The sequence below is a fragment of the Vicugna pacos genome, chromosome 1 (assembly GCF_048564905.1).
Source record: "Vicugna pacos chromosome 1, VicPac4, whole genome shotgun sequence".
Taxonomy (NCBI): domain Eukaryota; kingdom Metazoa; phylum Chordata; class Mammalia; order Artiodactyla; family Camelidae; genus Vicugna; species Vicugna pacos.
The window spans coordinates 83,078,120-83,102,588 of record NC_132987.1 but is presented as its reverse complement, the minus strand read 5'-3'; the positions used below and the strand labels follow the sequence as shown (position 1 = coordinate 83,102,588).

At 39.6% G+C, this 24,469-nt stretch overlaps 3 protein-coding genes across 12 annotated transcripts in view; all 3 read left to right on the top strand.

Moving 5' to 3' along the window:
• Positions 1–16,407, top strand: part of TMEM45A (transmembrane protein 45A) — a 96,999-nt gene extending 80,592 nt beyond the window's left edge. For 7 of the 9 annotated variants that reach the window (XM_031672251.2, XM_072966575.1, XM_031672255.2 and 4 more), the window contains 2 exons: positions 2,146–2,291; positions 5,505–8,653. In XM_031672251.2, coding sequence (XP_031528111.2) covers positions 2,146–2,291; positions 5,505–5,652 — 294 coding nt within the window. In that variant the 3' untranslated portion in view covers positions 5,653–8,653. Of the gene's footprint in view, positions 1–2,145; positions 2,292–5,504; positions 9,132–15,295; positions 15,341–16,117 lie in introns of those variants that run through there. The other 2 variants (XR_012075406.1, XM_031672258.2) reach the window with 2 other exon arrangements.
• Positions 1–24,469, top strand: part of LNP1 (leukemia NUP98 fusion partner 1) — a 311,204-nt gene that overhangs the window by 126,908 nt on the left and 159,827 nt on the right. The gene's annotated exons all lie outside the window — the stretch shown is intronic.
• The window catches only part of ADGRG7 (adhesion G protein-coupled receptor G7), a 59,025-nt gene continuing 55,136 nt past the window's right edge, over positions 20,581–24,469 (top strand). Inside the window, exons 1-2 of one of the 2 annotated variants that reach the window (XM_072969016.1) lie at positions 20,581–20,730; positions 20,819–20,826. In XM_072969016.1, coding sequence (XP_072825117.1) covers positions 20,599–20,730; positions 20,819–20,826 — 140 coding nt within the window. In that variant the 5' untranslated portion in view covers positions 20,581–20,598. The remainder of the gene's footprint in view (positions 20,731–20,818; positions 20,827–24,469) is intronic. The other variant, XM_006208043.4, reaches the window with a different exon arrangement.

The following is a 24,469-nucleotide window of genomic DNA, read 5'->3' as shown; positions in this document are numbered from 1 at the left end:
ATCAAATTGTTTTCCACATGGCTGTACCATTTTACATCCCCACAAGCAATGTGTAAGAGTTCCAGTTTCTCTATATCCTTACCAACACTTTTACTTATTATTATTATTATTACCCTAGTGGGTATGAAGTGGTATTTCATAGGGTTTTGATCTGCATTTCTCTAATAATTAATGATATTCATAATCTTTTCTTGAGCTTATCGACTGTTTGTTTACCTTCTTTTGGGAAATGAGTCTTCTAGTCCTTTGCCCATTAAAATTTTTTTGTCTTTTTGCTGTGTTTTAGGAGTTCTTTATGTATTCTAGATATCAATTCCTTATCAGATATATGATTTGCAAGGATTTCCTCCCATGCTGTGGGTTTTCCCCTTTTCTTGATAGTGTTCTTTAATGCACAGAAGGTTTTAATTTTGATGTGCTTTTGGTGTCATGTAAAAGAAATCAGCATCAATCCCAGGCCATGAAGCTTTTCCCTTACATTTTCTTCTAAGAGTTATGGTTTTAGTTCTCATGTTTAGGCCTTTGATCCATTTTCAGCTAATTTTTATATGTGGTGTAATGTAAGGGTCCAAATTCATGTTTTTCATGTGGATATCCAGTTGTTCGAGCACCATTTGTTGAAGAGACTAATTTCTCCCATCAAATGCCTTGGCATTCTTGTCAAAAGCCAATTTACTAGAGGGTATTTATCTCAATTCAATTTCATTGGTCTGTAGTTCTATCATTGTGTTAATACTAAAATGTTTTGATTACTGAATTTTTTGTAGTGAGTTTTGAAATCAGTAAGTGTGAGTCTTCCAACTTTTCTTTTTCAAGATTGTTTTGGCTACTCTGGATGTCTTGCAATTCCATATAAATTTTAGGATCAGACTTCCATTTCTGCAAAAATGGTTATTGGGATTTTGATAGGGATCACATTGTATCTGTAGATTGCTTTATGTGTTATTGCCATCTTAATAATATTAAATATTCCCATCCATGAACATGAAATATACTTCTGTTTATTAGATCTTCTTCAATCTCTTTCAACGGTGTTCTGTAGTTTTCAAAGTATAAGCCTTGAACCTCCTTGATTAAATTTATTCCTAAGTATCTTGTTCTTTTAAGTGCTATTTTAAGTGGAATTGTTTTCCTAACTTAATGTTTTTGGATTGTTTATTACATGTTTATAGAAATACAGCTGACTTTTGTGTGTTGTTTTTGTATTCTGCAAGTATGCTAAATTCATTTATTAGCTCTAACAGTTTTTTGTGGATTCTTTAGGATTCTATATACATATATATGTATATATGTATATATATGTGTATATATGTATATATATGTGTGTGTGTATATATATACATATATATATATATACACATATAAGCATGTCATTTGTGAATATAGATAGTTTTACTTCTTCCTTTGCAATCTGGATACACTTTATTTTTCTTTTTTCTTTTTGGTATATATACATATATATATTATTGTATAGTCAGTTTACAATGTTGTATCAATTTCTGGTATACAGCATAATGCTTCAGTCATGCATGAACATTCATATATTTGTTTTCATATTCTTTTTCACCATAAGTTACTACAAGATATTGAATATAGTTCCCTGTGCTATACAGTATGAACTTGTTGTTTATCTATGTTTATCTATTTTATATATATATTTCTTGACTAATTGCTCTGGCTGGAGTTTCTAGTACAATGTTGAATAGAATTGGTAAAATAAGACACCCTTGTCTTGTTCCTGATCTTAAGAGAAACGTTCAGTCTTTTATCATTGAACATAATGTTACCCATTCACATTTATTTATTTTAAAATCTTTTTTTAAACTCTAATTTGAAATAACTGAGTGAAACTATACCACTTCGAAACCTAACACATTCTCTGAAAGTTCACCAATCCCCAGAGATGATTGCTATTCATATTTTGAAATTGATTTTTAAACGTCCTTTATATTTTTCTTCAAAAATGCAATCTGGTAGATACTGTCTATATTTCTAAAACAAGCAGCAGATATTTTATCTGTAGCATCTCAGATAATGGGAGTTAGCTTAGTTACCATTAATCTTGGAACAAAGCATTTTGAAATGCACCATCTTCAGGAATATGACTGGTACTTTTTAATGTGTGCTTTTTGTTTTAAATTACAGATTGGTTTTGTCCTTTATCCCCTCAATGGAGGTCCTGCATGGGATTTAGTGGATCATGACAATATTACGTTTCTCACCATATGCTTATGTTGGCATTATGCATTCACTATTATCATCATTGGAGCAATTTATGCCTTTGTCACCTGGTAAGTTAGTGATTTTTGTTCATGAAAGTTCTATTTTTCAGTATATAATCATCAAGACTTGATAGTACTGAACTTTAAACTCAAAGGGGTATTTCATTCCTTAGCATTCCACAAAACAGGATAATGTGGCAGAAAATTAACTGCAAACACAAACATTCCCAATAAAAAGAATACACACTGATTTATTGTTAGAGTACTTAAACAGTGTCTCTACTGTGCTTCTAACCTATGTATCACCCTTCAACACATTCTTCTGTGCCTCCAAGTCTTTGCATTTGCTGTTTTCTTTTCCAGATAATTTTCACCACACCCGCAGCGAGCCCTCTGTTTGCTCCTGTGTACATCAGTTATAGCACTTCCTAGGTGTGGTGTCATTTTTGACCAACATGTATATCTCACATTAAATTTGAATACCCGATTAATTTGGCATTTACTCTAATATTTATAAAAGTGAGATTCCGTTGAATGATACATGTGTTTCATGTTGGGTGAGGAGCAATATAACAGATTGATAAGAACCCATATTCCTAGGTCTGCTGCTTGTCAGTTATATGACTTTGGGCAAATTATTTAACCACATTAAGTACCAGTTTTATTGTTTGCAAAATGGAGATAATAATAGTACCTTAATGTTTAAACTACCTAGGACTTAATAAGAGCTCAGTGAAGATTCTTCTTCTTCTTGTGCTTTTCTTTTCTTTTTCTTTTTGGTTCCTGTGATAGATTTCTTTTTGAAGTACAACATTATACTAATTTTAGGTTACAACATAATGATTCAATTTTGTATACATTGCCAAATGACCACCACAGTAAGTCTAGTTACCACACAAAGTAACAAAAAATTTTTCTTGTAATGAGAACTTTCAAGATTTACTTTCTTAGCAACTTACAAATTTGTAATACAATATTACTGATTATTGTCACCATGCTGTATATAACATCCCCATGACTTATTTATTTTATAACTGGAAGTGTGTAACTTCTTGATCCTCTTCACCCATTTTGCCTACTTCCCCTGACTCTGGTGACCACCAGTCTCTTCCCTATATCTATGTGTTTTATTTTGTTTTCATTTTGTCTGTTCATTTGTTTTTTAGATTCCGCATATGAGTGAAATCATATGGTATTTGTCTTTCTCTGTCTAACTTATATACTTGAGGGTATTATGCAAAGTGATATAAGTTAGACAGAGAAAGACAAATAACTATTTCATTTTTATGGCTGAGTAGTATTCCATTACATATTTATAAATATAAGCAAAACATCTCTTTTATTCATTTATCCATTGTTAGACATTTAGATTGTTTCCATATCTTGGTTATTATAAACATGCTGCAATGAACCTAGGGGTGACTATATCTTTTTGAATGTGTGTTCATTTTCTTCAGATAAATACCCAGAAGTGGAATTACTGGATTTTTGATAGTTCTATTTTTAATTTTTTGAGGAACCTCCATGATGTTCTCCATAGTGTTGGAAATTCACATTTCCAACAACAGTGCATGAGGGTTCTCTTTTCTTCATATCCTCACCAGCACTTGTTATTTCTTGTCCTTTAGACAGTAGCCATTCTGTAGGTGTAAAGTGATATCTTATTAGGGTTTTGGTTTGCATTTCCCTAATGATTAGTGATATCAAGCATCTTTTTATGTGCCTTTTAGTCATTAGTATATTTTCTTTGGAAAAATGTCTATTCAAATTCTCTGCCTATTTTTAAACTGGAATGTTTTTGTTGTTGTTGTTGTTGGGCTGTAAGAGTTCTTTATATGTTTTGGATATTAATCTTTTATCAGATATGAGTTAGGAATATCTTCTCCCATTCACTAAGTTTCCTTCTTATTTTTTTGATGGTTTCCTTCACTGTGCAGTAGCTTTCTAGTTTGATGTAGTCCCATTTGTTTCCTTTTGTTGCCATTGCCTTTGGACTCAGATCCAAAAATATCACTAAGAGCCATGTCAAGGAGCTTACCACCTATGTTTTCTTATAGGATTTTTATGAATCTGGATGTAAGCCCTGTTGGTTTTCAAAGCCAGAGGTTTGGGGGGGCTTACCAGTGCAGGTCCCAAGGGTCAGGGTGCCAGATGTAGGGCACAAAATTCTTGCTCCTCTGGGAGAAGCTCTTCATCTACAAGATCCCTTCTGATTGTGGGGCTCCACACCAGGGGTAGGGTTTTTGGCAAGACTGTCTCTTCCTCTTTTACCTATCTTGATGTAGACCTTTTGTCCTTTGTTTTGGAGGAGCTATTTAGCTAGTTCTCAGGTCTTTTCATAGGGAATGGTTCCATACGTAGCTGTAGATTTGTTGTGTCCATGGGGGGAGGCGAATTCAGGATCTTCCTGTGCTGCTGTCTGAACCACCTCCCCCACACACCTTTGTTCATTTTCTTCTTCTTCTTCTTGTTCTCCTCCTCCTTTTGTATCAAAAAATGCATAAAGTATAGACCCTATGTGGAGAGACAATTTAAATACAGTACGATAAATGGAAATAGTATAAGAAGAGAACACTGTCAGAGCCCAGACTACCTCCTCACAGTTGAGAATTAAGCTGCAGCTTGAAGGATGAATAGGAATAGAAAAGAGTACGCATGGTTCCTTATTATTTCCATCAGCATGGTAGTTAATGGTGAAGTACAGTTAGCCTGGCTGGTCCCAACTACTAGTCATGCAGGCTCCAGCACCTAATCCTTCAGGGTTTGGCATTGATTGAAATGTTCTCTATCTTCAGTCTTCATGTTGGTGTCCATGAGCTATGTGTGGTTACTGAGCACATTAATTTTAATTAATTTTAATATCCATATATGCATAGTGACTACCATATTGGACAGTACACATCTAGCAGTTTCTCTAGATCTCTAAATTGCAGGAGCTCCTTCCAGGCCCAGTGGGGTCTCAGCCTCTGCCCAGATTAGCTTTCTACTGCTCTCTCTAGATGTTTGCCCCAGGACACCTCTCCCGCTTTGTGCTTCTTTGAGCTTCACTGCTGAAGTAGCTTTGGTGCCATGTCTCTGAGTGAGAAAGCCATTTCCTCTCTAGCTCCCAAATGTCTCTGGTAGGCCTCGGGGCAGCCCACTTTGATCTGTAGTTACCTCCCTCTAGAGGTCTAAGTGCTACAGGTGCTGGGAAATTCTACCTTCTCACTCATTGGTTTCTATTAGTCCCTTCCCCTGGCTCTACCATTGAGTGAAACTTGGCTTCTTCCTCTTTTGTTCTAGGCTGACTTCTGGGCCTCATCTCCTTAGGGGCTGGGCAGCCTCCAAGAACAAGAGCATTCAGGGGACCTTGCTGCCTCCTGTCAGCTCCCTTCTGGAGCCAGAAGAAGACTACTGTCTCTTCCTGTTTCAAAAACCTTCAGACCCTTAATGAATCTCCTGCCCACTTCCAGTTTTCTAGAAACCAGACACTCCATGTTTAGTTCTGCCAAACCCCCATCCTTCCTCAGCACCTTTAACGTTTTGACCATGTCGTTGCCTCTACCTGTCGTATCCGAATTACATGATCATCTCTTCTCTGAACACTTCTGTGATTATTCTAGCCTTTGCTTAGCTCCCTTCATGAGTTTTTGCAGTCTCCACCACACATTTTAACAGTCGTGATCTATCTTGTGACGTTTACGGTTAGCTCAGGTTAGGCTTATCTGCTAACTAGATTGTGTCACTTGGAGGAAAAGACCTTTTTCACATTCCTCACGGTCCTTGGCATACTGTCAAACATATATTAGGTACCCAATAAACATTTATTTGCTGTTTTGATAGATCTGTTACAGAGCGACTCAGATACAGGCTTCATTTGTTTAGAAATCATGTTTTGTATGCTTTTCGGGCTTGCTCTCATTTTGTTTTCAAAATATAAGATGCAAGAGCTCATGTTGTGATATATTTTGATAGAAACTTAAGCAATACCTTAAAAAATGAAGATTTGGTACTGACTTTCAGTGAGGTCACAGGCAGGATAATTCAATCCTGTAATCATTAAGAGCTCTGAAACCCTGTTTGCCAGGGTTTGAATGTGAAGTGGTTTCTAACTCAGTCACAGGTGATGGGTTTTGAGGACATTATATCAGAACTTGTTTGACAGGGCACAGAGATCTGGCAACAAAACTGGGTTATGGAACTACTGCCCCTGAAATCTCTGACAAATGAAACTATGCCTCCCAGCTTTCCAGAATAATGGTTCCAAGATTGCTTCATCTAGTTACATGCCTATAGTTCTCATTATGGCAGCTCATAGGACAGACCTAGCTGTTTGGAAATCTTATTATGTGTCTTAGTGTATTTCATATTTAAACACCACTATTGTGTAGAACTGTTCTAAAAGCCCCACTCTATAGATAGAGAAATATTGCCCATTTTCAGGTTGGTTTTCCAAGCAATGATTCATGTGAGCCGTTCTCAAGAACAAAACAGTTTGATTTCCAGATAGACTCTGGAAGGAGACCCAGCCTCTCAGCTCAGCTCTCATATTAATTGAAGAGAACACCTGGGAGCAAAAGACCAGATACATCCTGACCTTAGTTCCCTGGACTTGCGTCATTCTGGGAACTAGCAATTATTTGCACTTCCTCTTTATTACTCCATCCCTCAGTCTGTCCCCAGTTGCCATTTCTGCGTGTGTCAATATTGAGGGCTTCAGGGTGCGGATAGAGCCTGCATATGCCGTAGCTTCATGGCTCGTAGCAACAGCAGATACAACCCAGCAAGAGGGAGTGGGAAACAGGAGGAGCCAGTAGGGTCTGTGTTGGTGATTAATTTGTGATTAAGTAGCCAATCCTTTGTGTTATATTCCACAAGGTCATCAGGAATGAATCTAATGGATGAATTAACTAGTTAATCCCTTTCATTTAGCACATATTCAGGCTGTGCAATGTGGAATTAACTGTGTGTATTTAAAAAATGACATGCTGTCCTAGTTATCAGTGTATTTAGGACTATTAGCCTTTGGTGAGAATGGTACCTTGAAGAGTTGAGGACATTGAGAGCAACATTAGTGGTCCAATGAGCAGCTTTTCTTGGCTCTTGATGAGTCAGTAGATGATATGGATCCTGCTTAGTTGTTGTTGTCTGTGGGAGGAATTAATGCTGAGTTGGAAGTGATTGAAGAATTACCTCTGAATAGATGAGTGATCTGAACTCCTGGTCAATTATGCCTTAGGCCCTTAACTCATCAAATGTGTGGTGAGCCATGACTATGTTCCAGACATTGTCCTAGATTCTGGCTATGGTGAGGGCAGTAGGATGAAGTCTCTGCTCTCATGAAGCCTATACCCTAGTGGGATTCAAAGCACAAGTAACAGCTTTGCATATTGAGAGGGGCAGGCCAGACCTTCACTGGAAAAAGAGAGCCAGAAACTAAGTGTAAAGATGCAGATTGGCTGGTGACATTTTTTCATACAACGAGAATGCTTTTGATGATTTGGTTTATCCGTTTGCTTGCATATTTCTATGTATTTCTTGAAGTCAACTGTGTCTTATCAATATGGTCACAGCACAATGTCGTTACAAATAATCATGCACAGGAAAAGCTTTGCCTAATTCTTATTACATCAGAGATGTGGAGAGCCTGCTAAGTTTTGGCTGCTAAGAAGCTTCATATCTTCTAATGTCGAAAATTATCATTGCCACTTCTCCCAAACCTACAAATTCTCTTTTTTTTAGGTTTGTTTATTTATTTATTTATTTATAATGGAGGTACTGGGGATTGAACTCAGGACCTTGTGAAGGCTACACATGTGCTCTACCACTAAGCTAGACCCTCCCCCCAACCCCCAAACCTACAGATTCTCTTAACATATGAAAACAGTCACAAGAGTGGAGGTCATTTCTCTCAACTTCTTAATTCATCATGGACCATCGCACACAGCTGAGCAGCCTGTGGCCAACACAAAAGCACCCCTCTGGAGTGGGGGCTGCAGCCCAGCCCAGACTGGACAGCAGGCTTACATGGACAGATGCCTTCATGCACATCCCTTACAGGAGAGGGCTCCTTTTTGTAATATACAGCTGAGCTTGGTTTCCTCTGGGCTTGCTGAAGCCCAGAGATTCTCTTATTTGTTTTAGAAATGATTAAAGTTATACATTACGAATATGATGTAGATAGTCATGTTATACATGTAAGAGCTATATTGTATCTTTTTGCTTACACACTGCTGTAATCCACAAAACATTTCCAGGTAACTCCAAAGGCAAATAAAAGTGATTTTCTTTTGGGGAGGTGTCTCTTCCATTTGCACAGGTAATTTAGAGTTTGTTGTATTATAGATACATATTGTTTTGGGTCTTACTTTGCAACAGCATAACACGAGATGCCTTTCATTCTCCTCAGGTTGGTTAAATCTCGACTTAAGAGGTCCTGCCCCTCAGAAATTGGACTCCTGAAAAATGCAGAACAAGAACAAGAGTCAGAAGAAGAGATGTGATTTTGATGGTTGTCTAGCCTTTCTGGGTGGAATTTTTCTTTTTTCCAATCACTTTTAATCATGGTTTTTGTTATTTCATCTTTTGTTTGGAGGACAACTGATTACGAATAATTCTTAGTGTACTGTTTGTATTTCCAATGTTGTTGAAGTATTTGAATTTAAATGTTTTATTTTTAGGGTTGAAAATACTTTGGATGATAAATTCACTTTGTGCATCAGCCCTGGTGTAGTGGCTCTTCCCAGGTCATTTCAAGTTGGATGCCCTCATTACGAAAAATACTTGTTTTATCTGCCTTATAGATGTATCTGCTCAAGTTTCCTGGGCTTGCTACTATTTGTAACTCTTAAAAATGGATTTACACTCATCTGTATTGTTGCCGCAATGAGAAATTAATGAATGTACAGGTCTTGGTTCAAACACCTCAGATATCTATTTTGTTATTCAACTGTGCTCTGCCTTTGCGTCAAAAAGAAGCTTTGTGATACTGAAGTCCCTGTTTGTGAGCCGTCTCTTTCTGTGGCACTGCTTTCTCTCCTGGGAAAAGTGAGCCAGTTGTCATCCTGAGTCGTGCACTCGTTCAGAGATGTGTGGGCTGATCCATGGCTGCAAAAGGACACACGGTGGCAGAGCCCTGAGAATTTGGGAGAGGAGAGTAAGGATGTTATCCATGGAGTAAAAAGTCATCCCACAGCATAGTATGGCCACCATGCCATCCCCTCTGCTGAAATAATGGAAGGGTTAAAATAAGGAAACACCCTTTAGGGAATTGCTGGGTGAAAATTCAGAGCCCTTACCTTACCTCGTCTGCTGTGGACTAAGTAGTCCCAGTTGAAGAGTCAAGTCTTGTTTCTAATTCTGGCTCTCTCATTAACCAGCCTCTGGGGATTCACCATTTACCCTGTCCCTCTTTCTGAAGTTAGGGGTTGAGTTGGAGGAATCATGGGACTCTCTCTGGCTGTTACGTTTTAGGAATCTAGAATCTCTGAGATGAAACTGAAGCTAATTTAGTAGGATGTTAGTCAGAAAGGCCAGTCCTTGCTGTGATGGAAAAGATAAGGAGGGCTGTGGGAGCTTGTGATGGTCGACTTGCATATGGAGGAAAAGAGGCAATCTAGAGGGTAGTAGGTAGCTGGAGGTGATGCGTGGGCAATTAAAACCTGAAGCTCCCTGGCATTGCAGAAGCACTGACAAATCCAGGAGTGTGGTCTTATCACGTGCCACTGAAAAGGAGGGTGAGTGGATTCTTTAGACCAAAGAACTGGGCCCATTCCTGTTTTGGTGTCAGGATTGGAAAGAACTGATAGAAAGGTTAATCTTGAACCATGCAGTAGACCTTAATGTCTTTCTTAGTGTGTTTCTGAACTGTGAGATGCTCACATGCCACGGTCCCCAGGTGATCATGGCAGTCTGCTCATGTGTGTGCTATGTCTTAGGGTTTTTTCCTACTCGAGCAAGTTTCTATGATTTTGACATGTTTGTATTTCAAAAGGGAGAGCTGTCAGCGGCAGGTACATGAAAATGGCATTGCGGGTATCTCGGCCTGAGCAGGAATTCTAGGAGTAGTTTGAACCAGATTAAGGACAGAATTTTGAAAACTGCATAAATGCAAATATTCTGGCAGCCTTTATGACAGAGCAGAAACATCCATTCCTCCAGTCTCTCCATAGAGAGAATACAAGTGAGAGGCACCCTCGTAAGTTCTCAGAGGAGGAACTCTGGTTCAGGTCCAAGTCTACAGTTTGGGGCTGGCTGCCTCTAGTCCCTGCAGTAAGCAATATGTTGAACATCATTATTATAACTTTACAGTAGCCTTCACCAAGGAAGGGGCAGGAGGAGGGCACCCTCCCTTACTTTTGTTCGTATTTTATCTCAACTCTTCTAAAAACCTAGGGTCTCAAATCCTGAGCTTTTGCCAAACCCCTTCTTGGATATCCCATGCTTTATTTCTCATAACCAAAGTAAAGAAACTCTTTAAATAACTCAGCGTGATATAAACATTGGCTGTTGATGTGGTTCTAGCTCCTCGGTGATTTCTGTAATCTCTAAAACCCTTTGCTTGAGAAACTGCAGCCTCTAATTGCACTGACTTCCAGCTCACTGTTGAAAGGGGAGATCAGATTGTGACCGTCTTGGTGTCCTCCTCATCATTTAGTCACCGGGGTGGGGTGGGGGGTCATGTATAGAATTGTATTGATTGTATCTTGGATGTGGATTAATAAGGTGGTGCAGGAGTCCCTGGGGACTACAGGAACAATTTGAAAAGCTGAGAAGTGAGAATCCTCCCCAATACAAGGAATCAATAGATAAAAAAGTATGAAGGAGAAGTTTGTGCACATGGGGAAGAGATCCGGAAATTCTCTATGCTGTCTCATGTGAATTCTGGATGGAGAAAACTGAGAGCTTGCAGGGCATGCATGAAATAGTAGAAAAGAATTGACCCTAAATAAATGGCGGTTAAGGAAGATTTTTGCCTTAAGCTTGGAGGAGTGCTTCAAGAGATGTGCAGTGAAGACAGTGACTGGGTTTCTGGTCTAAGCCAGTAAAAATGAAAAAATGTAAGCCATTTTTATACTTGTAAGTTCAGTGTATGAAATTATCACTCTATTTTTAAGTCTGGCCAATTTTAGCACTCAATTTTAAGGAGACTTTAATGTTTGCATACAGTTTTACACTTAGATATCTAGATTTCCCTTTAAACATCTGAAACTGTATTTATGAATTTTTATATTCTTCTTAAGAACTTCAATTAACTGAGAAATCATCTCAACTTATTAAGTTATTATTAACAAAATTGAATTTATTAAACTTACAAATGTGGTGAAACTTAAGTTTCCTTAAATGTTCCAATACTGTGTAAACTTATAGTTCAACCTAAACTCACAAGTGTAAATTTGTTAGTCTATTGCACATTTAGAAATTGAACTTATAAGACTAATCTGCATAGATAAATTATTTTTAAAATTATAAATACCTAAAATGCTACACATGCACAATTCCTTAACACACAAATTTAATTTGTGTGTTATGATTTTGATGCTCTTAAACATTTCTGTTCTTAACTTCAAAGTCTTTCCATGGTAAAATAGGCTTACTGTTAATTAAGGAAATGATTCATTTATGACAGGCAATGTCAGGGAACATCTAGCCTGCTTGTTGAAATATCAGAATCTGATATTGAATGGGACAGGATTCTTTTTTTAATTCTTATTTTTATATTGAAATGTAGTTGATTTACAATGTTAGTTTCAGGTGTGTGGCACAGCAATTCAGTTATACACATACATACATACATATATATATATTCAGTTTCTTTTCCATTACAGCTCATGACAAGAAATTGAATATAGTTCCCTGTGCTATACAGTAGGTCCTTGTTGTTTATCTATTTTACGTACAGTAATGTGTCTATCAATCCCAAGCTCCCAATCTACCCCTCCTCCCCCCCCCCCCTGCTGGTAGCCACAGTTTGTTTTCTATGTCTGTGAGTCTATTTCTGGTTTGTAAATAAAATTTGGGACAGGATTCTTGATAGTGAACCTCATGGCACCAGCTGAATCCCGTTATAGTCACTACATCAGACCCTCCACACAGGCTGCCTCTCAGTCTTCCATAGCACAGAGAAGGTCCTTTCCCAGCTTAAATCATACTTAAAATTATCTGTCTTTTCTGCCTACTCCTGAAAATCTGCAACCCCCACCCAGGCTGTCATGTCATTTGATGGGATTTCATTATTCTTTATCTCTGAAGATACTGAATATATTTCCTTCTAAGTGTACAGACTTCTGAACTTGATGTAATCCTGCACTTTTCCCCCTCCATGTATTTCCTATCTGGTGAGACTATCCAATTTTTACAGATATCAAGGTGATAATCCTACTACATTCTAGGTCACTCTCTTTAAAAGCTAATTCAGTAGCTCTGAGACTGGCTGTCAGTGTTTCTCAGCCTTTAGCCCCTTGAAGCAGGGGCAGCACATCCTCGTTCAGTGCTGGTACGGGCCGTGGGAGGAATCACTATGACTAACGTGAAATGTTAAAAAGGAGGCGAGAAAGTTCCTCTCATCTGGTTCCTCTCATGAACTTGAGCTGTTCTGCCTGTTTTCAAATGTCCTAAAGGGAGGATTAAAGTTTTTTAGAAGCTGGGCATGGTGCCCAATATAATAGATTTGTGTCTGAAACCAAAACATACACAGGCTGTAAAACGCAGGAATAAGCTCGGCCAAGTAATCAGAAGGCTTAGCGACCGAGGATGGGACAGCGACTCAGGTTTGCTTGGTCTCATTATGAAAGTTTACATTGATTAGCATCGTACTTGAATACAGTTAAGTCGCTCTGAGTGTAATTCAGTGTGTCTCATATTATCCAACTCAGCTCTTGTGCGAATCAGGCTGACTTGTTCTCTGTTCCCTAAGACTTGTTTCTTTTAATTTCCATAGCTTCATCTTATTAATCACCCTCCCTTCCCTCCTCCTCCTTTCAGCTTAACTTCTGGAGATTCTTTAAGGCCCAGTTCAAAGCGTTCTTTTCCCACTGTGTTCAACCCACTCTCATCTGTCTATAAATTCTTATAGCACGGAGCCCAGAGCAACATTGGATCATATGCTGTTCAGTCCTCTAATTGTCTCTCCTCATAAACTCTCCCTTCTTACCATATTATAATCCCCGAAAGACAACCATACTACTTTCATCTCTATTATAGCACCTAAGGAATCCTTCTCAATCTTTAGCATTGAAAGGGGAGCTATAGGAGTAGAAAAAAAGAGAGAAAAATCAAGGGAAGATATTATTCAGAGAAAAACAGGTCCAAAAGATTATCTCTAGGTGAGCTTTCTGAGACCAGAGAGTTAGTGACTTGTCCAATCATGCTGCCAGTTAGTGGCCAAGCCCATGATGGGATATAAATCTCCTGATGCCAGAAGAGAGGGCTCTTTCCACTTCAGAGGCTACATGACTGCACAGTGGATGGCTCTGTTCCTTCCTAGAGGCACCTGCCTTATTCCTAAGACCATCTGTCCCCCAGCCCTGCTCCTCACACAGAAGTCCCATTCAGAGGAAGAGACTTTGGCTTCTGTTGGAATATCTCTGGTGATTTGAGTCTGATCAGAAACTATCTTAGTCAGTTTGGGCTACTATAATAGAGCACAATGGACGTTTTAGATAGATACAATAATAGGTATATTTGTGATATATAGATAGATTCAGGTATAATAGATATAATAGAACATAAACTGGGTGACTTACACAACAAATGCTTATTCTCACAATTCTGGAGTCTGGGGAGTCCAAGCTTAAGGTGCCAGCCGCTCTGGTGTCTGGTAAAGGCCCGCTTCCTGGTGGAGGGACAGGTAGTCTCCCTCCAGCCTCTTTTTTATAAGGGCATTAATCTCATCACGAGGGCTCCACCCTGATGACCTAATTGCCTCCCAAAGGCCTCACTTCCAAATACCATCACACTAAGGATTAGAGCTTCAACACATGAATTTAGAGGGGACACAAACATTCAGTCCAGAGCAGAGACCCAGGAGAGGAATCACCAGGACAGGGATGACCGGGACACTCCATTCTTGCCAGCGTAGGATACCTTCCCCACTCCCCTTCCCCCAAGAAATGTGTGGAAATTTTCCTCATATCCAAAGTGCTTACATTGTGAGTGAATGGCTGAGTACTGAAGATACTGAAACGAAATAGGCTTAACAGCAGGAAAAACAACAGCAGTGCTGCTACCCTCTAGTGGCAGAGCATGGAAACACAACTCATAAGCCAAAGTACCAGTTTCACATCCTAAAAGAAGTTTGCTTAACGCAAATAACTAGTCAGACCACAAGCATTGTTAGAGGTAGAGTTTGGGTTATTGTTTTTTTAATCTTAGATTTAATTTATTAGTATTCTAATCCATTGTTATGGGTTGGGTTGTGTCTGCCCAAATTCATATGTTAAAGTCCTTAACCTCCAGCACCTCGGAATGTGACCTTATTTGGAATCAGGTTGTTGTAGGTATAATTATTTTAGTTGAGATGAGGTCATACTGGAGTAGGGTGGGTCCCACTCCAATATGACTGGTGTTCTTATAAAAGAAGGAAATTTGGAGAAAGACATAGATGTAGGGAGAAGGCCATGTGAACAGGAAGGCATAGACTAGGATGATGTGTATACAAGTCAAGGAAAACCAAAGATGCCAGTGAACCCCCAGAAGCTGGGAGAGAGGACTGGAACAGACTCCTCCCTAGCACCTTGAGAGGGAGGGAGCGTGACCCTGCTAACAACTTGATCTCGGGCTCCCAAGCCTCCAGCACTGTGAGACAATAACTTTCTGTTAAGTCATTCAGTTTGAGGAACTTTCTTACAGCCGCCATGGAAAACTAATACATCCGTTACCCTAACCTAAGTTTAAAGTTTAATCTTTTAGACTTCAAAATAAGGCATGCATTTGAGCTGAAAAATGATAAGCCGGAGGTTATACGGAAAATGCCAGGGAGGACAATATTATCGCTCCTAAGTTTATTACCGCCATTAAATGTGTTATCCTTATTAAGAAACCTGCCGACAATTTGGCTTGGTTAGACATTTATGCTCTTTTATGGTTCCACTCAGGTTGGCGTCTTTCCTTCACTGGTCTTTTTGTCCAGCCTTCCTCAGGTAGGTAGAGTGACATTCGGAGAGTGAATCATTTATCAACTAGTGACTCCTGCATTATCTTTGGTGTGCTCTAACATTTTATGTGCCTGCTCTCTAACTAGGTCACAAACTCCTCGAGTATCATATACTCCTATTAAGCTTTCTGGGGATTATGGGTCTTATCTGGAAAATGCATGGTGCTTGTTGCAAAATGCCCCCTGTATTAGCCAAGGTTCCCCAGAAGCAGAGTCAATATATATGATAGATTTTAAAGAACTGACTCATTGTGGAAGTTGGCAAGTCCAAAATCTGCAAGGTAGACTACTAAGCTTTTAACAATTAGGCTGCCTGGGAAGGCAGGCTGGGAAGAGTCAATACCACAGTTTGAGTCTGAAAGCAGTCTGCTGGCAGAATTACCTCTTCAGTGGAGGTCAGTCTTTTTCTATTAAGGCCCTCAACTGCTTGGATGAGGGTCATCACTTTACTCAAAGTCTGCAGATTGAAACATTAATCTTATCTTAAAAAAAAAACCTTCACAGAAACATCCAGAATAATGTTTGACCAATAACTGGTACCATGGCCTAGCTTAGTTGACACATAAAATTCCACATCATAGCCCCCAGTGAATTCGGCCTCCTTGAATTCCATCCTTCTCATAGTTCCATCCATCATTGAATCTGGATAGACCTTGTGATAATATTTGACCAATAGAATGTGGTAAATGTGACACTGAGCAAATTATGATCTTAGACTTTAAGAGGTCTTGCAAACTTACCCTGTTTCTGTCTTGGAACCCAGCCTGAATGCAAAGAAGGGAAGGCTATTCTGCGGGGAAATCTTCAAGAAGGAGGAGATCCTGATGGAGAAAAGAGCATGAGGGAGAGAGAAGTCCAGCCAACTTGGCCTTTCTAGTCAACCTTAGCTGAGATCCCAGATATGTGAGAAGGCCATCCTGGATCCTTGAAGCTCCTGTCAAGTTGCCGGTTGACTTGGCTCACTGATCATGTGAAGTGAAGCCATCACTGCTGAGTCCTGCCCAAATTACCTGATTACGAGCAAATAAATGGTGGTTGTGTCTTAAATCGCTAAGTTTTGGAGTGGCCTCTTATGCAACACTAGATAAGTGTGCCATGATTTCTGTAAAACAATTACACTAAATGGAGAGAGTTGGGATCTAGAATAGTATCTGAAGGTGTAAATCATAGTGCTATTTTACACAGGACATTGACGATATCAACTCATCTCACCTCAGATAAGCTTAAGATTTCATACTACTATTTTCAGGAGGGCTGGTGTTTACACAAGGCTGGTGGTTCTTGGGTGAAGCTCTTGTCTAGTTGCTATAAATTTTGAATTTGTCTCTCCCTTGAACTGGGGTTTCTAGAAGGAAAATTAAACTATTTCCCACAGTATGGTTCTTACCCTAAGCATCATTGAACCTTTCTCTCTTTCAATCTTGACCACATACCTGTGCCCATCTGCTAAGATTTGGGGGATACAGAAGAGAAAAATTAAAAGAGGAGAAAAATGGGTAAGGAAATTTAAAAGCAACAAGTCAGAAGAGATGAAGAGAAGAGGTGAGGTTCTCAGGAGCAAGATACAGAGGTAAATTTAAAACTATAAAAGAATTTGAGGGCTCATCTTCTAGGGTTCAGCATCAGAGTTCAGCATCTTCCACACATATTTTAGTTTATAGGCAACAAACTTCTACCAGTACTGAGTCACCTCTCTGCATGAAGCAATCAGTCCTTGAGATCTTATTTGGAACATCTTGCTCTAGGGAGCATAGGAGCCCCCTGAAGAACAAAGGCATGCAGAACAAAGAAAGGTGAGTAAGCTGGTGAATACCTCTTGGCACAGAAAAGCTTTTTTTTTTTTTTTTGCTTTGGTTTTTAATTGATAACTTTCTCCCTGCCCTCCAATGACCACCAGGTAGAAACAGAGGGTGGTAGGGTTATACAGATACACAAACAGGTGATTCAAGGGTTTCTCCATTAGCAGCAGCTCAGAGTTTTCACTAATTAAGGGGTAGCAAATGCCACTGGGAGGTTTTCCAATGGAGAAACTCGGAAACTCATCTCTAAGGTGTAACATGTGGGGGAGTTGAGATTGGCCTTTGTCACAGATGACACGGGAGGTAAGGTAAGCAGGTTTCTGTGTACTTAACTCTCTGTTGGGGGTCACAGCCCAGATGGTAGGGAAATGAAAGGGATTTTAGAACGTTTGGATGCTCCTGGGGATAAACTCATTGAAAATCTGGTTAAATAAATGAATCAAGATATAACAGAATGGTAGTTTCACAGATGACAAAAATAGAGGCTCCTTGGGAATTTTAGCATACTTATCTGATTATGTGGCGATCTTTAAAGCCATGAGATCTCCCATAAACATTAACAAAACTTGTCCTGTTACATGAGGAAGCCCTGTAATCTCCTGCCATTTGCTGGCCGACTGCAAACTTGACTCACTCCCTTTGGGAGAATTACCCTAAACGGTGGTTACCCAACGTCAGTGAACATCAAGTTGGAGGACTAGTAAAAACACAGATCGCTGGGCCCTACTCTCAGGGTTTCAGATTCAGTAGATTTCCTGTTTTCTTTAATGGATTATAATCTCTTATAAGGATCATTTATTTTGACACTCAAAATTCTCCCCATTTGACAATGGGGGGGTCTCTTCATGCTGGATTCAGAAACCACTTGATATGTACCCATCACCCCTTGAACACTTTTTTCCTTTCTGGCACAAAATATTCTAGGCTCCTCTTGGACTTTGCCTGCCCCAGTCTTGGAAATGGACATTTTCCCTAGGAGCCATGTTCCTTTTAGTGGAGATTTGTTTTTCGGAATCAGTACCTGGGCTTTAGGTGTGCTAACTGCTAACTGGATGTAACTGCTTCCAGGCTCTGGGAGCACCTGGGGGAAAAGCTACAGCCTTTGTGCATCCCAGGATTCCTGTCTGTCCATCTAGTGTGGGACGGAAAATGTCCGAGCACCACCAAAGTCAGCTTCCCGGTCACCAGAGCACAACCCCTTCCAAACCTCTGGAACCCTACGCGAGACGGACGCCATCAGCGAACGGCAATCACGGGCCTCACGGCCAGTGCCTGCGGTCGCACTCTTCAGCTAAGACCATCCTGCAGATGCTCATGTTTTCAAAGCATCTTCCTCAGAACACTATCTCTGAGAGATTCTCCTCAGGAAGAGGATTCTGTGGTCAAATAATGCTGGGAACATCACAGTTCACAAGGTCTACCAGCATGTGAAAGGCTCTGAGAAATCCTGGAGTTGAAGAAAACAGTTACCTTTATATAATCTAGTGTCACCAAAATTTCCTTCACCACAGAGCTCCTGTTTAGAGAAATGAAGGCCCAAGGCTCATTTTCTCATGCAGTGGGCAAAAGTATGTTCTACGGGGTTACTGTACATACTTACAAAGGAGATAAAGAGACGTAAAAAGTGCATAGCACAGGACTTGGTATTCTTTTTCTTACATTTATTATTTATTAAAAATGGTTCCCTTTATTATTAAAGAAATAATAGATATATTTATTCTATAATAATTGAAAAAACAATAAATGCATAATGTGAAAGCTTCAAATCATAAAGGGGGGTAAAATGAAAAATACATTTCTCCACAGATCCCATAGGTTCCCAAAAGGAATTTTTTAATGTGCACATTCAGACATTTTCTGTGCATATACATGTAGACATCTCAGAAACAGATATTTTTAAATTTATTCACAGTAAATGAGATAATGGATTCATCTTCATTTACTTTGTGCTTCTGCAACATTGCTGCTAAGTTTTTCCATTCTGGGGACACCAATATGTTTTTCTGAAACCCCTTGGTGAGGTAAAGGTTAGAGCTTATGTGCATGTTCCCTGAGCTGTACTTTGGTGAAGTGAGGGTTATAGAGAGTAGGGAAAAATATATAGTTATTTGGGGGTTGAAAAAATTGGCTTACATGTGTCCTCTTTTGTAAAACCTCTCCTCATCTACCAGAAACAGAACATTAATTGAAGAAGTAAATATTCTTTCTCTCTTCTTTCTCTTCCCTCCTTCCTTCCTACCTTCCTTCCTTCCTTCCCTCCCTCCATCTTTCTTTCTTTCTTTTCTTTTTTCTTTCTCTCTTAACCTCTCTCTCTCTCTCTCTCTTCCTTCCTTCCTTCGATGGAGAAGGGACAGAGAAGAACACGGGTCCCTGGGCAGGAGAGGGTCAGAACTGCAGCTACAGAGACACCAGCTGACAGTGACTCAGATGATGGATTCGTTTTCGAGAGCTGTTGTAACAAAGTGCTACAGCTGAGTGGCCTAAGCAACAGAAATCTCTCTCACTGTTCTGGAGACCAAGTCCAAAATCAAGCCATTGGCAGTGTCCACTCCTTCTGGGGGCTGGGAGGGAAGAATCTGTTCCCATTCTTTTTCCTTAGCTTGTAGATGGCTGTCTTCTCCCTGTGTCTCTTCCCATCCTCCTCTTCCCTCTGTGTGTACATGTGCGCAAATTTCCTTTTGCTATAAGAATACCAGTCATGTTGGATTAGGGACCACTCTGGTGACCTCGTTTTGACTTGATTATTTCTGTAATGACTGTCTCCACATAAGGTCCCGTTCTGGGGTACCAGGGGTTAGGACTTCAACATATGAATTTTTAGGGAGACACAATTCAGCCCATAATGGATGGATTTTCATAACTGACCCTGTGCCAGTAATGCTCACTCGCCACTGTAGCTGTCAAAGTGAGGGCTCCTTACTGGACTCAGGTGTGGGTGTCACTCTTTGACACGCTTTGTTGGAGCACCTGCTGGTCTACCTCTGCTAGAGCATCCTAACAAAACACAGGCAGCTGAGCCAGAGGTGACCACCAGGTTCACTATCTCCTTAATTTCTTCTCTGTTTTTTAAATTTTTTTGTTCCCTTCCTCACTTGCTTGTCAGGACGTTTACACTTTGACCCTGGGAGCTATTCCCTCCCTTTCACTTTATTGCCCTGAGTTATCTTCCTTTCCCCATAACTCCAATCCCTTTTTTCACGTTCTCGTTCAGTAAAGAACGAGGAAATCACAAGCAGAGTATGTGCCTTTTATTAGGTGATCTGAACTGCCTCCTGCCTTATTAACTTCCTGAATCCTAAAAAATGAGGACATCTGCCTGACAGAATCCTGAAAGAAGGAATTCTTTTTATTTTTTCAAATAGTTTCTGATTTAAATTCTTGGCTCAGGAAGAAAAGAAGCTGGTTGTTCTTCAACTCAGGAGTGGATTTGCGGTTTGGATTCCCCATGGCTTCCTGCCGTGCGTGTGACTTCAAGGCACTGGTGGCCATCGTGTGTGGGCTGCTGACCGCCATCGTTTTGGGACTGGCCATCTGGAGGACTGTGATCAGGATCCAGAGAGGTAATGTCGTCCTGCCAGTTTTAACTCAGAGCAAGAGAAGGCGCTGAGCCTCTGTGCCTGCCATCTGACACACCAGTACTGGCAAGTGACATGTCTAGGCTGCAGCTGCCCACGTTTTATGCAATATAGAAGATGAGGGTCAATTGATGGCTAGCATATGGTTATGTATACATGAATGTGTGTGTGTGTGTGTGTGTGTGTGAGTGTGAGAGAGCAGGGTGACAAATGGCATGGTTGAATTGGCCTCTTCGTGCTCTTTTAACTCCTGACTAAATGAATAGCAGAGTAATAATTAAAATCATTAATAACATCTGTTCATGTTTGTTTAACTAAATCCAAGAAAGGAAAATAGTTATGGACACACACACACACACACACACAGAAGTCCATGTACACACAGAACCAAACATGCTCAGAATGAAATTTCATGTCAAGAAGGAAGTTTAGGAATGTTTTCACCAGGATTGTAAATGAAACAACCTTATATTTTGCACACAAAGTTCCTACTTTTCAGCTGTAGAAAATGACTTGAAAGTTAAGATCATTTAGAAAACAATTTTCCTGGTTATTCAACAAGTATTTGCCAGTCGCTTGCTGTCTGCTAGAGCTGACCCTGGGAAAGGGGGCATGAGGGCGGACGATGGTGTGCAACATTGATATTACAGGAAAGTCCCCAGAAACTCATAACAGAGAGTTTCCACAACCTAATACTGGCTCCCTTGTTCCCTGAGGGGTTGGACATAAAGGAATTCAAAGCCTGGTGTGCCGAGCACTCCCTTTTGTAAAACACAGAGACAGTTCTAGTGAAACTGAGTAAATAAGGGTAAATAATGCCCATCAAGAAAGGGCAGGAGAGGTAACTTTGGAGGACAGAAGGTTGGGGGAACCAGCAGGAGCAACGATGCAAGGCTGAGAAGATTCACTGTTGAAGACAAAAGAAGTCAAATATATTGGCTGCTGATGGAGTGGTAGCTGAGAATGGATCTGGGTATTTTTTTCCCTAAAGAAATACATGTAGAGAATACTGTATTAATAGGATTTAGAGAACTAGCAAAAGAAAATTTATCAGAACAAAAACAATGAAATTTAAAATTGGGGAGAATGTGTTTTTGTTTATTTAAGGTTTGTAAAATAGTTTGAAGTTTAAAAAAAACTATGAACTTCAAGTTTTACCCTGTTGAGGCTACTAAATGTATAAGGCCTTAATTAAAGGTTATACTTTTAAGAAATATTCCTGTCTTCCCCCTCTCTTGCCTCTTTCTTTTCCTTAATGACATCTACTTTGAAGGGAAATTTGTGGTGACTTATAAAGAACACAGGTACAATAGAACCATTGAAACAAGGATCAAAGTACAAAAACAGTATAAGGAAGAGGACAAAGTAGGGGATAGAAAGTATAGCACAGGAAACCACATCCAGTATCTTGTAATAACTTTTAATGAAAAAGAATATGAAAATGAATATATGTATACATATATGCATGACTGGGACATTGTGCTGTACACCAGAAACTGACACATTGTAAATGACTATACTTCAATTTAAAAAAAGCATATGAAAGTCAAAGGCTAGAAGGAGTTGCTAAAAATAAATACAAAACATACCCCGTGCTTCCTGAGGACTAAGACCCAAAATGCCATGATAAAAAATAATGAAGAACCCACAGTTAACTATAACAGCATACCAGCTCCACAGAAAAGACAAACACTTCCATGTTCTGAGCAAATTTTTTTCTGGTGGCTCTTTACATAAGGGAACATCCCTCCGTTTGGGGGTAAACCCAGCAGATAAGGAGGGGGTTATTGCTGTCATTTAGAGAGAAAGTGAATATTGCGTGCTGTTACCATTTTGCCTTACACATTGTTTCAGATTTTGTCTTAGTTGGTAAATTCTGGTCCATCCCACTCCACTGTCATCTGCCCCTTTCCATCCCATCTCATCTCATCTCATCTCATGTGTCTGCTGGAAAAAAAAAAGCACAACCTGAGAGCTGCGTGTTAAGTTTAATTTGGGGCAAAATGAGGAGTACAGCCCAGGAGACAGCATCTCAGACAGCTCTAAGGCAGGGGAAGGCCAGTATATATATGACTCCAGTGAAGGGAGGGACGTGCAGTCAAGCACACGTTTAGGCAGAGGCTCGCTGCTAGTCATGAGGAGCAGATGTCACCATTAATAATTTCAGTGCTTTTCTAGATATGAGGAGATACAAGAATTTGGGCTCATAAAAATCTCCTGAAAATGTTACAGAAGGCAAGTTTTTGTTCTTGACACACCATGAGGCCCGGCAGACTGAAATGTCAGCGTTTGGAGTGGAGAAATGTTTATTGCAGGGCCAAGCACGGAGGACAGGGTGGCTCATGCCCAGGAAAACCCCAAACTCCCCGAAGCGTTTCAGCAGAGCATATTTAAAGGCCAGGTAAGGAAGTGAAGGCACAGGGTAGTGATCAGCTGTGCACAATTCTCAGCTTGGTTGATGTTGAGGTAACAAGGAAGTCAACACTATCAATCCATAGGCGCCAGAAGGTCTGGAGCTACTTGCTCTCTATCATCAAGTAGTTAACTTATTCCCTTTGGTAGTGGTTTTTAGCATCTGAAAAACTCAGGAAATATACATGAGATACTATTAGAAGAGAGGACATACAGCAGAGGTTACGGGGGAGAGGTCTGTCCCAGGAAGGCCCCACAGGGTCCTGCTCGGTTACAAAAATATCTATCTGAGGGCCTATTCTGCTAGTTTTCCCCAGAGCATGGAGTGACTCATCCCTGATCTCCACCCTGGACTCCTGTCAGGGTGTGTTGAAAGTCAGTGACTGCAGTTGCTTCTGACTTAATCCTTAAAGAGGCAGATGGCAGGTGCCAATTTTTAGTTGGCACATGTAAGTATTGAATAGTCTTGCTTTGCTTTCTTTGTCTGGGTATGGAGATGAATTGCTTTTAAATTTATTTGTTAAGGAGAGGGTCATGGATATCTCTGAGAAACTGATGAAAGCTATAAAAATATACATGAACACATACACATACAATTTGGGGTAAGTTAATTTTATCACATTCAAAATTTATTTTCAGTATAAATAATATGTTTATATTATTTATAATTAATATGTTTATAAAAAATTATGTCTTTCTCTTTTTTTTATAAAAAAGTAATGGCTTCCCTGTAAAAAAATTGAAAAAATTTTAAATTCTGCTCTAAGTAACTTTCAATTTGAATCAAAGCTGCTATTGGTTGAGTATAGAATGAACATTAATGTGGCTGTATGCTATTTGCGTATTTCGTTATTATAAAATGTACAATTGAGGGTTTTTTTCTTTTATTTTGTTTTTACTGTATCCTAGGTACATGCTAAAAACTTCACGTGTCTTATCTCATTTAATCCTGACAACCACCTTTAAGGTAGTTACTATTATACCCACGTTATAGATACTTGGCTTTCATTTTACTCAATCGCAGTACTCCCTCAAGAGCCAACATGATATAAATCAAACTCATCTGACTCTTTCTGGAGGACAGGTGGTATTTTGGGGTTAAAAAAAAGTCCAGAGAAGTGTTTTCAGGATGGAAGAAGTTGGGTTTTAGGCAGCTGTAGCGTTATTTAGTCTTAATCCTGCTATTGTAAATCTCTCTTCCACTCCTTTATCAATTTCCTGTCTTATGCCCTCTTATAATCACTTGCTAAATCAAGAAAAATAATTCCTATGAAAGGGAAGTGTTTCTGTTTCTGTTTTTGGAAGAGATTTTGTTGTGTAATTGGCTGA